Here is a 13,901-nt window from a genome sequence, read left to right as displayed (position 1 = left end):
TACGAGGAACTTTGGCGGCTGGCGGCCCCTTTGGACAAAAGCGGTAGTATTTGTACGACGCCAGCTGTCGTAAAGCTGTTTTCTATAGCGCGTGCAGGCCGGTGCGAGTGTCAAATGATTAGGACGCAATATAGGCTAGTGCATGTCCGTGTTGAAAGTGCGAGAGGGCACGGAATCTTTTCGGCTCTGTGAGAGTGGTTAGTGACACTTCATCAACTCAATGCCAGTCAGTGCCACACACACCTGATTGCAATGAGTTGATACAGCAGTGTCACTCACCACTCTCACGGAGCTGAAAGATTCCGTGCCCTCACAGAAAGCGAATGAACGAGAGACGGCAGTATGGATCACGATGAGCTAATATGTTTATGTTGTTGTAAATAATGACTATTTCAGATGAATAATGGTCATCTGATGATGATGAAGCAAAGTAAATTTTGTTTTAGTACAGTTCATTCACTAAGGAGTAAACACTGCAGAACTAGTTCAGTCCCTTTAAATTGTTTACACGTTGCTTGGCAACGCCCTCCTCCCACCCGTCTATCAGTCTCCCTTTTAGCTTTTTATTGTTCTTCATTGAATTTTCTTTTTTCTTTGATGGTTCTGCCCCGTTATCAGCCATTATGACGACAAATAACTGTCTCAAACAAGGCTCCCCTTCCCTTACCTGGAGGGCTACTCAAATCGCGTTGCTGCGCTACACTGAAATCTGCGACCAATACAAATATGTGACCATAGAGCCTGCATGCACAAGCCGAAAATCGGACTGGGTGTGCGACCAGACCAAAGGCATTAATAAAAACTATATAAAAACTGATTTCTTTGCACTGATGGTCTCGTTTGCTGTTAAAAATCATTTATGATTATCAGAGGAAAAATTAGGCTGTTTTAAAGATATTTAAAGACACTTTAAATGCTACATAGGCTTTGTGGGTATAAATAGTTGTTGGGATGAGTTTCACTATAACTCAAATGAAAAGGTTTACAATGATTAGAAAACTATCAGAGGATACAAGTTAAGCGGGCATACACATAGAGTATACTGTGAAGGAACCGATATAAATTAATATCAAGGCTCTGTTAAACTAAGGCAGACAAAATCAGTGACTCTTAATTGAAACAGCAATAGGGCATTAATTTAACATTAGCTGGCAAACATCAATTTGGCCCCCATTCTAACTTTAGTATTGCATTTACTGGAAAGAGATTAATATCAATTCCATAAATCATTCAGGAGATACATCCGGAGCCAGAGACACTGGTATGTTAGCTGAGCTCAGTGTGGGAGCTCAGTGCCCATTAATCAATGACTGGTCATGACATCTGGGAAAAAGGCAAATTTAAAAAAAGGGCAATCACCGCACTGATATCTCAGATGTTTAGGCATTTGTTCTATATATATATTCACTAACCTTCACACGCCTCTTGTCTTCAGTGAATAAGGCAATGGATTAGGTTCCCTACCTCTTTATTTATCCCCTGTCCATTCAAGATTGGTTTCCCTCATATGAATTATTAGTACATTACATTGCATGTATTTATTTTAAATGATTCGTTAGTATTAGGTCTAGGAGAGGTGACAACTATAAGAAAACATATCTTATGTGCATGTGAACAGCTGATCTCCAACTCTTTGAAAATCAAGTTGGTCAGAGACAATATTATATAGCAGACAAAAAAAATCAACTTGGGAGAACAGCATTGACAATGACACCTAGGCCACACATCACAAAGTAAACAGTATGAAGTTAAAGCTCATCTCAGCCTGCAGAAAAGACGGGCTTGTCTGTGGAAATATGAAATCTGAGTGCCATCTGAACCTAATCTCCACACGAGATTTGGTCCGAGAGAGAATCACTGATACTTACTGATTTACTCTGCCCAAGTGTGTGTGCTTGAGTGTGTGACTGTGTGAGGGTCTAACCAACTGACCTTGTCAGTGGTGAGAAAGTACTATATCTTGCATTGTCATGCCATTCATCAGAAAAAAGTGGCAATTCAAAGCTTTTGAAAAATTACAATGAAGGATATTAACTTCATTTCACTGTAGGCCTAGCTCTACCAAAAGATATGAACAAGGTAACAGCTCGATCAACATTTCAAGTTTACTTAATACATTTCTCTTTTTAGCCACGCTGGAAGCACAGCCTGTTGGTTGGTTGGTCGGTCTGAAGTCATTGAAGCGATATTGCACATACTTTCTGAGTAAAATGAACTGAACTGAAAATCTGCTGAACAAAAATTTAAAAAGGAACAATAAAAATGGCCATATTACAGCAAAAAGTCAATGTTGATATTAAATGTGTAATAGAGTATACTGCATGATGCACGGACGGATTATAGTAAATTCACAATATATCAGCAATAAGTAAATAAACACCATCCCCTTTTCCCTGTACATGAACAGATATAGACAAATGCATTTACGTACATACAAAGTGCATACATTAAGTATGCAAGTGAACAAGCGCATAACTGCATAGTGATACAAAGGGAAATAATTTGTATTATCATTTTCAGAGCTGATGAGGGTGCTCAAACAGCAAAAGCCCTGAACAGCCTAAGATTTCCCAGATAGCTCAATATTTTCTAGGGCATTTCGACCAATAGTGTTATCTTTAGGTACGTTTTTCTTTTTAGGGCAAATTATAATTTTTTTATTTTTTATTAATTTTGAAAGTAAAAATAAGAAAGTATATTCATAAGAAAAGCATAATTAAAACCATGTGTGTAACTAGTTAATCAGCTTAGTCTCAAAAATGGTATGCATTGGTTGAATTTCTCATCAAAAGTTGTAATAAATTAACATACATGAAGATTGTTTGTTTTTTCAGGATTGTATAGGAACTTCTATATACTGTAGGTTAAATGTTTTTCTCTATGTGTTAATATGATTCTGTGACTGACAGAATCACCTATTTAGCCATTATTTGCAGCCACCACTGATCAAAGCAGGGACTCCCGATATCAACTGAGGATGTTACCAACATTCAAAGAAGGATATTAAAAACAATTCATCACCACTTAAGCGTCAACCCTATTTATATGGTGTTTTTTTTAAGTTTCCTACTCACCACTCTCAAAGCAAGCATCAAAAACCAGATGTCCTTTTCGCAGAGCTCCTGAGTAACCTGGTGGGCTCATCATCAGTTTGTTCACATTCCCCACCAAGGCATCCTCTCCTCCAGTGTCACTGCCTGAAGAGCAAGAAGGGATATAGAAAGAAGATGAGTCTGACTTTGTCCAAAGGTTTTAAAAACGTATTTATTATTATAAATTCTGTAAACTCTATAATCCTTAAATGAGTCACTTAAACAGAATAATACATTACTAGATAAAAAAAAAAAAGTCAAACCTACACTGCCATGCAGGACCTTGTGCCACCACTAAACCCAAACAATAAAAAGATGATAAAAAGACAGTAGGTATATTATGCTAGTTGTGTATCTTTTTTTCCTTCTAACGCAGTTTTATCTGCTCAAGCTATAAACACAATGTGTGTAAAATCAGTGCCAAATGGAATAACACACATAAATAAAGCATAGAAAGACGGAAGAAATGTTCTTGTTTGCAGCAGAATTACATTTGTATTTGAGCATGTGGACTTCTAATTTGCATAGTTATGCTTACATGTGGGACTGTGTTTGCTGTTTTTGTATGAATAAGATAAAGCAATAGCAGTACAATTTAATTTATATAAGATGTTATGGCTGTATTGTTTATATTAACGTATAAAACTTGTTTTAGCCTATTAGCCTATTTGCATTACAAATATAGGCTGTTTTACAAACATGGAGATAAAAAACATAAACATTCCTTTTTCTTTCTTGTTTTTGGCAGCAACAGAAAAAGGTGCAGTGGTGCTTACCAATTGTTGAGAGTTTGCATACGAATTGTGGCTTTAATTTACGAAGATACATACAAAGACCAGGTAAGGTAAGCAAAAGTAATTTCAGGCTAATTAGCTACACAGTAGTCCACTGGAGGTGCTATCCCCATGGCTATCCCTCACTAGGGCATAGCTAGCTTGCAGATAACAGCGATACACCTGCGCTACTAATACTCGCCCCTACGGCTAAGTGGTTAACATGCCTAATGTTAACTGCCTGTGCACAGTTACCATTAGTAATAATGTTGGCCAAGGTGTGTAGCAGTGATGCTAGCTCATGACGAGCAGGTGACTCCACTCATGTTTACATCCCTGTACCTGCTAGCTAAAAGGTTAGCACACTTGACGTAAGCGTCAATAGAAAGACACGCAGCGTGCTCGAAACATGCAGCTAATGCTCGTCAAGACAACTGGGCATCACCCGCTTCCTCAGCGTATACGGGGATGAAGGGGGAAGCCAGGTAAGGTTTTATATTTACACACCAGTCTCGACGTCTCTGACTGTGCTCTCCTCCATCTTCCTTTCCATTCTGCTACACAGCAGCCGACGCTCTCTGTGTGTTGCCACGGCAACGGAGCAGGAGGAAGAGAGAGATGCAGGCGCTGTCATCTCCACCACTGCGCACACACAGACAAGACATCAGATCAGTCTACATGAGCAGAGACCAGAGAATGTAGGTTGAGCAAAGTTTAGAGTTGAAGCTATGCACGTAAATTCGAGAATAACAACGGAGGCTGATATTGATTTGATATCAATTTGCACTTAGATAGGCTAGGCTATCTAAGTGCACAAATCATTAGCCATCAGTAGGCTATATAAAACAATTAAACAAAGGCATGCAACTGAGAAAAGTTGATCAAACTTTATATAGCCTACTGTAGGCCTAATGTTAATTCTAAAACTGTTGATTTTAAAACTAGAGTCTTAAGGGTAGGCTATAGGTCTGTATAGGCTATCTATTAGTAAATTATGATACATCTCACAAACATTCACCAAATGTATTAAGATAGCCTATTAGTCATAATATTGTTATTTTAGTTAGCGGGTAACTTCATATGCCACTGTGCAAAATAGCAATGCCATTGTCATTCATATTCTGCAGGCCACACTAAAATAGAAATGACTCCCATCAGTCAGGCTGTTAACTGTAATCAGTATATTGTATCAACTCATTTTAATTGCAGCCATACCTGCATTTTAATGGTATTTTTCAGGGGGGTAGAAAGCCAATCATTGCAGGCAGAAGCCAGCGCTTCTGAATTATCCTTTAGATTGATTAAAGCTGGAGGTTTTTCTAGACAATTGGAGCATAGATGTCATCAAGGCCAATCAAGCCTGGCCCTATTCCTTTCCCATTACAAAGGCTGCACCTGATTAAGTACATCAAATGAGCAGCCGCGCAACTCCCGGAGCAAGAGGCATACAGGCTGCTGCTAATTTTCAGGTTTTAAGCGGATCGTAACAGGACCAAATGAATAAGAGCAGGGAGAGGGCAATGATTTTTCTCTCGGTGTGTGATCTGTATTTGATGGCTAGCATCAACAGGCCGATGAGTAGATAGGTCGGACTGATTATTTCTCAGATGACAGGAAGAGAATCCAGAGCTGCTGTGTAATATTTTGCTAAAATTGAAAATTGAATAGCTGTCCTCCATGCTATGTCATTCCTTTAACACTATGCCAATTAAAGAGCTCTACGGTGGCAGAATCATTCATTTTCAAGGGGGGAGAGATTGAAATTGAATTATGGAGCATGAGAAGAATGAATTAGATCCGCTGCATGTTTCCCTTGTTTCTCAGCTCTTATAAAACAGAGAGACTGTATAGGAGTAGTTGACTTTAACACCCTAAATTCCACTTGTGTCTCTTGAGACACTTTGTAGCCTCAACTTATGGCTGAAATTCACATTTGGTTGTTGACCTGTGACAGAATTTGAGTGAGACATTTTTTGTCAAATTTATTACAGTTAACTAAACACCTCTGCCAAAAATTTACATTTCAACTATCTCTTTCATAAACTGTTATATTGTATTTCTAAAAATATAAACCTACTTTTTACAATTACATGTCATTCACAACTGACGCTTGTGAATTACATAAGACTTGATACACCATAACTCGAGACTCTGTTGGGCCTTATTGATGTTGAAATGTATAGGAGTTTATTACAGCACCGCTTGAGGCGAACGGAGTCTTTTATTTCTCCATGGCTGTCCTTTTCTTTTAAAGTTTCATGTAGTATACCGATGTGTCCTCCTTTAAAACATGTGTGAAGAAAACGTAAAAATAGCGACGCTTTCAACAATAACCCCTCTTCTTTCTGCCCAAGTTCCATTCTGCATGCGTGCAGTAGTTTTTCTTGTTATGATGTCTGATGTGCTGCAATGATTTAATGAACACTTCCATCAGTGGAGAAACAGAATAGCATGAAAGAGAAGTACAGTCCACGCCGTGGTCTCTATCATTTTTAATTATCTCTCAGGAGAGTTTAGTTTTCCACTCGATTATCAAAACATTTTTTAACCTCTAATGATTTCTGAACATTAGAATGGGCTTCACATGTAGACGTACCTGTCAGGAATGAATACAGCACCTACAGTAGCATTAAGATGTTGTGGCTATTTAAAGTATGCTTGGCTAGTAACCGGAGGACACGCCGTACACCATCAGAAAATTCCGTGCGAAACATATCAGAAACCCCTTGGGGAAGCATTAGCTTTGGCACAGCAAAGGTATTTTTAAGCCTTGCATTTCATTTTCTCAGAAAGATACTTTTTTTTCTATCTCTAAACTGCAGAATGATCAAATAAGTCAGCACTTGTAGCTCAGTACCAAAGCTGACAGAAAAAAAAGGGAAGACATGATGAATTTTTTGTTTATGTTTCCAGCCTGAAGCTAGATGTGCGTGTGCTGGGGGGGGAATCTATGTTTTTGTATTTGTACTCCCAACAAGTACAGGGAAACCCTCTTTACTGGTGGGCCACTAAAGGACTGCCGCACAAAGTCCATCATCAATGAAGGAGCAAGTCATGCAAAAATCAAAACACTAGTGGCAGTAAGTTGGCAACGGGTGGTTGTAGGAAGCGGGGGGGGGGGGGGGGGTTTGCAAAGACCAGCCGGGAGTACACAGAGAATCACTATGGTGACAGCAAGCAGGGGGCTCAGGGGAGTGAGGCTTGGTCAGAGAGGAAGCCTTGAGAGGCAGCTGACTGACGAATCAGCCCTCACTCTGGAAGATTCAACTGACAGCTCCCCCCAGGGCTCTGCCGGACCAGCCTTCCCCAGGGACCGCAGGGCTTTGCAGAACAGGGATGTGGCTAGCATGCAGCCCTTTTTCTGAAGGGGGAAATAAATGGAACTGAAGCCAAGACGGCACAACTGTAACACACTGTTCACATCACACGTCGGTGTTGTTGATGAAAGTGTTAGGAGAGAAAATGTGCTAATGTAAAAATGTGTCAACAATATTATTTGACGGATCCTTGATGAGTGTGCGTCTCTCTGGATATTTTTTTGTTTGCCCGTTCTTTTTTACATAAACATCCGGTGAAGCTAACAGTTTGCTGACGCTTCCCCTGCTTTGTATCTTTTCCGTTAGCCCTTCTCCCATCCATTAATTGTCACCCTCTCTTTTCTCTTTATCTGTAATTTCCTCTGTCCCTCCCTCCCTTCCTCCCTCCTATGCTGGACAGTGTCCACCTAAACAGATGGTCCAGTGTCAATAGGCTGCTATTAACCGGCTCCTCTCCCCACTCTGATCCAAAATGACGGGAAAAAAAGCACATTCAAAGCACTGGGAATACATCTTTTGCCATGCCGATGGTGCCCTGAGTACGGTACCGCTAAGATTAGCATTAGTGAAGATTAATAAGGCAATCCCAAACCCTTCTGACAGCATCATTTTCATGTAACAATATTTAGTATTTCTTGTATTTTCACCTCAAACGTAAGCTTTCATTCCTTTAACATTTAGCCATGGTAAACTTTCAGTCATACTCTGAAATCTCTCTCAGGTGTTTTTCGCCTGGAACTAAGAATAGAGTGAATCATATCCTTGGCACAAGTCTCTCTAATCTGTTTTTTCCTTTGTTTGTTTGTTCGGTATAGTTGGGATCTCCTGCCATGCCTGTGACTAGCTGCTTCGTCATCTCTGTGCCACACCCTGCTGAGCAAAAAGGACAACCACCTGACCTTGATGCTCACATCAGCCCAGCCCTCGCTTTTTTCCCTCTGCCTGCCTATTACCAAGAGGTACCACTCATTTCCACTCTCCGGAGGGGTCTCTTAGATAGTGTTCAGGGTTTTTGTCACATTCCACTATTTTACATGTACCACATGTGTCACAGAAAACACCACCAAGAAAGTGCTAAATTATTTCCTCTCCCAAAAGTCTTTGATATTTCTTTTTCCACACTTGAATCCACAACCTGTTTTTGTAAGAGCCATAATTAGATAACAGGACAAAACAATGTTAGTAGTCCCCCCCCCAACCAATCAATATATCCCTCACTGTATGTTTAATCTGGACAGGGAGCGAGAGCTACAGTGCAGTGCAAACCGTTTGCTCACCATCCATAGCTGCGTGTTATAGACACACATGGAAAGAGGAGAAGAGAGGAAAATCTGAAAGATAGGAGTGGCACGGAGCGGAAGGGATGTGGCAGGCGATGGTGTCGCTGTTGCTAGAACAGTCTTCCCACCTTGTGGTAGCACAGTGAACTGTAGCTGCATCAGGAGGGAGGAGAGAGAAATAGAGAGAGAGAGAGTGATGGAGTGAGAAAGGGAGGGAGAGCAAAGGAAAGAGCCAGAGGGAGTGATACAGAGAGAGAGAGAGAGAGAGAGAAAAAGGGAGGGGAGTTTAAACTAAGTGCTATGTTGTGGGACAGGCTAATCTGCTAGCGAGCAGTGTGAGGATCGGAGCGTATTGTGTGAGCCAGTGTGCGGGGGACAGATAAGGGAGCCAGCCAGCCCGCCAGCCCGACCCACCGACCGCCTGACCGCCTGACTGCCTGACTGCCTGACTGCCTGTTTTAATGTGCTGACTCTGGGGAGATTTTTTAAAAAAGGAGAAAAAAAGGAAGAAAAACAGCATATTGACTCCTTAGACGTGTGCGGAAACCCTGGGCACAAACGCGCCGCTACAGCCACAGCCAGCAGAGGTGAATCAACAGACAGGAGAGAGAAAGAAAAAAAAGAGAGCACAAAAAAAAAAAATCTCAACTCCAAAATCAGAACATTTGAGAGGATTTTTTTTTATCCCTCGCTTTTTTCCCCAATAGATTTCATTTTTTCTTTCTTTCTTTTTTGTGTTCCCGGGGACTGACTGAAAAAACGACCAAAAAGGAAAGCAAAGAACCGAAGAGAATCTGAAAAACCAACAGCTAAAAAGAACAAAAACAACGACTCCGAAAATGTTCGAAATAAGCCGAACACTCAACGCCGCTTTGTTGAGCAATGAGGTAAAGACATTTGGATTTGCTTCTTCCTCCACACCTCACCTGTGTACGTCTGCTGCCAACCATTCTGTCATGTGTGTTACCGTATGTCCGTGCATGTGCGTGTCTGTACTCACAGCCAGGAGACAGAGGGGATGATTGATAACAGCAGTTGTTTATTATTATTTCCCGGGCACAATAGTCACTACGGAGAAAAAAAAGGGGGACTGCTATGCTTCTCACACTCAACCTGGCTTGTCATAATAAATGTAGAGCTAGTGCCTTGACTTTATATCGCCCCTGCTGTAACAAAAACCAAGGTAGCTATCAAACCCATCCAACATAGGCTTTTGCTTGTGAAATTGCCCACCTGGGGCAAAAATTGTATGTGTGCCTTCATGTGCACGGACAGTAGGTCTATACGTGCGATTGTGTGACGACTGTACGCGTGTTTGTTCACACATGCATTTGTGTGAGAGCAAAGTGTTCTGTAATCCCCCCTTTACCTCCTCTTCCTCCATGTGCCCCCCCGCCCCCTCCTCCCACTCCCTTTTCTGTCCTTTACCATTCTCACCGTCCTTCCTACCTGCTGTTATCTGTTCTCCTTCCCTTCTCTCACACCCCTTTCCTCTCTCTCTCTCTCTCTCTCGCTCTCTCTGTCCCTCTCTCTCTCTGTCTCTCTCCTCCCCTCTCTGCTCCTGTGTCTATGTATGAGTGTGTGTGTTCTGTGAGCAGCATCTCAAGATGATGGCGAAGTACGGGCAGCTCTCGGGACTAGCAGCCAGTGGCGTGGGCTCCGTCCCCGAGACGCACTCGCCGCTATTTCCCAGGGATCTCCTGTCATCGCCAGCCCAGATGGGCTACAGGTCACCCCTGGTAAGAGGATAGACAGACCAATATATCTCCATCTCTTTAAAATGACAAAAAAGCCAGCATTAATACCGAGAAGAGGAAGAAGAGAATGATAGTTGTGTGTGTGTGTATGTGTGTGTGGGTGTGGGTGTGTGTGTGTGTGTGTGTGTGTGTGTGTGTGTGTGTGTGTGTGTGTGTGTGTGTGTGTGTGTTTGTGTGTGTGTGAATCTGCGTGTGTGAGAGAGGAAAAGAGCAAAAGGGCAGAAAGGGAGCAAATCAATTGTGGGATTGTGCGTGTATCCCCAATGGATAGTATTAGTAAATATTTACATTGTTATGTTTGTTCAATTACGGACGCCTACTCTGTCTTTAGCCTCTGCCAGTCGGACTGTTATCAAGGGAATTTGAGGCGTTTGTGTGTGTGCACACATGTGTGAGCGTGTGTTTGTGCGGGCATTGTATTTTCTGTTTGTTGTATTTTGTGAATTCTGTTAGCGACTGCAGTGTTTGCATTTAATGTTTGCATTTGCCCCGTGATAATGAATTAACTTTCATGGTAAATTGGGAAATAGGCTTTGGCAGTACACCTTCAATTCTACTATTTTGAACTTTATATAACATATTTGAAAAGATAACAGTTTTTAACACCCTTAGAAGAAGTGCATGTGTGTAAGACGACACATTTTCCAATGACATTTGGTCATAAGTATCAATCTAATTCAATTCCAATAGGCATCTGACAGGTCACATTAACAGAGGAAGCAGAAATGCCGTAGATGGATGGGATGTTTTGCACTAGAAACAACATTATCCTGCCATTTACACAGCACGGATTACTTCCAAGGGAAAGGGAGCGAGAGAGAAAGAGGGGCATGAGAAAAACCCTGAGCGTTTAGGCAAAAGCGTTATAAGAAAATCCCTGACTCGCCGCATTAAAGCGACATGAAGCTGTGGGTGTCTAATCCGCTGTGGGCTCTTCATTGGTTCGGCTCCCCTTCAAACTGGCTCAGATCCACACCCCAGAGCCTCCCGGAAGCCTTCATAATGTCATGCTGCTGACTGTACTCAGGGGTTTCCATCAACTGTATGCAAATGCACAGCGAGGATAAGTGGTGAAATACGTCCGTTAGGAGTTGGGCAAGTGTTTTTTTTTTTCTTTTTCTGTTGTTGTTTACACGAGTTCAAACGCCTGTCCAGTGTTTTGTTCTTTTTAAACAGCTCACAAAATGACAGTTTTTCACTGCCCATTACGACTCGCAACTGTGTTATCTGCTATTTGCATATAGCTGCTGGACCGTTGATTATTTGATGAAACCAGTTAAACTAGTTATCTGATTTTATTATATAAATATGATGGACGGGTTCACATATTTTGATGCATCTCGGTAAATGTAATACAGAATCCGAGGTGATTACTTAACCAGCCAGATAACCAGTTACATTTACGTTATATTTAGTGTGGTCTTACGGACAAAATAAATTCAAAACAGTGTCATTAATAACTGAGTGACTATGTAGTCCTCATCATACACAGTTACCATTCAGGTAAAGTGGTTTGGCAGCTGTTATTTCCTTGATTTTGCGCATTTGTCATCAATGTGTTTCTGGTGATGAGGCGTGTTCCTCTGTGAGTGTATGTGGGCGAGTGAGCGCGTGTGTGTAATGCGTGTGTATGCATTTGGAAATGTGCGTGTGTGCATGATTACCCAGTTTTAAAAAGACCATCGTTATAGTGATTAATGGTGCCTTCATTAAGCACAGCAAGATCATTTGCATACATTAGATAAATGTGCTGGAAGATTGTGGTGGCTTTGGTGTGTAAAGGCTCCAAAGCAGCAGCGCCTTTTTTCCTTCGGGGATATCAAACGTAAATGCAACTCTGCCAGCAGGAAACCATCTTAATATATATATCGTATATCAAAATTTGAAATACATTTATAGTATTATATAACGGTATTTTATCCAAGAATCACACACTGTTTTATAATACTGCATATGCATTCAATATTAAGACACATTACCGTATTTCCATTGAATGCATCACTGCATTAAATAAGTGATTTGATGAAAATATCAAAATGGCTTCGCCGTCCAACACACTATTCGCCTGCATCAAAGTTTAGCAATACTTCCCCCGGCAGCACTGTGTGTTCGGTTTGATTCAAGTGTTCGCGTGTGCGATTGTGCAACATTTTTTCGACTCTGTGTGTATTTGCGTGTGTGTGCATGTCGTCAGTCGTGCATTTAAAAGAGCATTCAAATAATTAAATTGTGAACCCATGAGAGCCCAGGCACACGGAGACAGATTCATCATGCAATTAATGACATTTAGACCACCATTCCTGTGTTCAAAATGAGCTTCCGCGCTATCAGTTTTCACCATTAGGATGGCCAGGCAATCTCAGTCATGTCACCTTACATAAAACCAGATCAAATTAATTTCTAAAACATGTGAGCTAAAAGTGAATTGCAAATGATTCCGTATTTCCTGTCCCCGAGATCTAATTTTCCAAAGCCTACATCTAAAAAGCTGCAGTGCGCCGTGCTTCAGAGCTGAATGCTGTTAATTTGTAGAAAGCTCCACTGATTACCCACTGCAGGCAGCTGCCGTTCTCTATGTGACACTAGGCTTTGTTTGACAACTCCAATCTTTTCTGTTTCAACATAATACAAAAAAGAGGGTTGCATTTAAGACCTGCCTGAAGAAGTTCATCATCACCACAACAACAAAACAGCCAAAGACGGAAGAAGGAGAGCGAGGGGGGTGAGAGAAGCTGGCAAAGCAGCCAGGAGATGGTTAGAGGTCATCTCTATTTCATAACAATGATTAGCTTCTTCCATCTGCCGTGTTCTGCACTTCCCCTTTCCTTGATTGCAGTGTTCTCTATATCCAGGAAATTAGTTCATTTATGCTCCACAACCCTGACGAACGATGCCACAGTGGGAGAAAGACACTCGCAGTGAGACAAACAGAGGGATCAAAATAACAAATATCCGGGTACACGTACAATTACAATTTATTGCAGGACTGACCAAAAAGCAAATGCGGTAGTTGTATTATATTTTTTACCTACATGAACCATTAAGTGTTCCAAAATATTGTGAATTATTATCTCAAGATCTTTGACGGGGTTTGACGTACTGCCATGTTTGGAAAATCTTTTTTAGCTATAGGATAGTAGGAAAAGAAATGTAGCCATATATTCCCTGTAGCATACATTGGACTGGGGCGGGTTATGACAGCCCCCTGTCGTTGAATCTACACTCAACTGCATGAACACGGTCTGTGCAGCTTTGTGTGTGTGTGTGTGTGTGTGTGTGTGTGTGTGTGTGTGTGTGTGTGTGTGTGTGTGTGTGTGTGTGTGTGTGTGTGTGTGTGTGTGTGTGTGTGTGTGTGTGTGTGTGTGTGTGTGTGTGTGTGTGATTCATGTCATGTTTGCACATGATGTGAGCACATGTGGTGTGTCAGTTAGGGGGTACACAGAGAGACTGAGACACAACAATGCTACGATTTGGGAGGGAGGAGGGGGGGCTCAAAGGTTCAGATCTGTTGGAAGAGCTGTATGTGTGTGTGTGTGTGTGTGTGTGTGTGTGTGTGTGTGTGTGTGTGTGTGTGTGTGTGTGTGTGTGTGTGTGTGTGTGTGTGTGTGTGTGTGTGTGTGTGTGTGTGTGTGTGTGTGTGTGTGTGTGTGTTGTGTGTGTGTGTGTGTGTGTTGTGTGTGTG

The 13,901-nt window shown here is 41.6% G+C and overlaps 2 protein-coding genes across 4 annotated transcripts in view; one reads left to right on the top strand and one right to left on the bottom strand.

Moving 5' to 3' along the window:
• The window catches only part of agbl4 (AGBL carboxypeptidase 4), a gene marked incomplete at its 5' end in the record, with an annotated part of 291,765 nt that extends 287,347 nt beyond the window's left edge, over positions 1 to 4,418 (bottom strand). The window contains 2 exons of the mRNA XM_080032655.1: positions 3,075 to 3,197; positions 4,373 to 4,418. Of these exons, the coding sequence (XP_079888781.1) occupies positions 3,075 to 3,197; positions 4,373 to 4,418 (169 nt within the window). The remainder of the gene's footprint in view (positions 1 to 3,074; positions 3,198 to 4,372) is intronic.
• A 4,883-nt stretch (positions 4,419 to 9,301) lies between these two features.
• The window catches only part of elavl4 (ELAV like neuron-specific RNA binding protein 4), a gene marked incomplete at both ends in the record, with an annotated part of 73,651 nt that continues 69,051 nt past the window's right edge, over positions 9,302 to 13,901 (top strand). For 2 of the 3 annotated variants that reach the window (XM_080032657.1, XM_080032656.1), the window contains 2 exons: positions 9,302 to 9,349; positions 10,061 to 10,201. In XM_080032657.1, coding sequence (XP_079888783.1) covers positions 9,302 to 9,349; positions 10,061 to 10,201 — 189 coding nt within the window. The remainder of the gene's footprint in view (positions 9,350 to 10,060; positions 10,202 to 13,901) is intronic. The other variant, XM_080032658.1, reaches the window with a different exon arrangement.

This window comes from Ammodytes marinus, assembly GCF_949987685.1.
Source record: "Ammodytes marinus genome assembly, chromosome: 8".
NCBI classification, from domain to species: domain Eukaryota; kingdom Metazoa; phylum Chordata; class Actinopteri; order Uranoscopiformes; family Ammodytidae; genus Ammodytes; species Ammodytes marinus.
The sequence above is the reverse complement of the archived record's forward strand: the minus strand, read 5'-3'. Positions and strand labels throughout refer to the sequence as shown.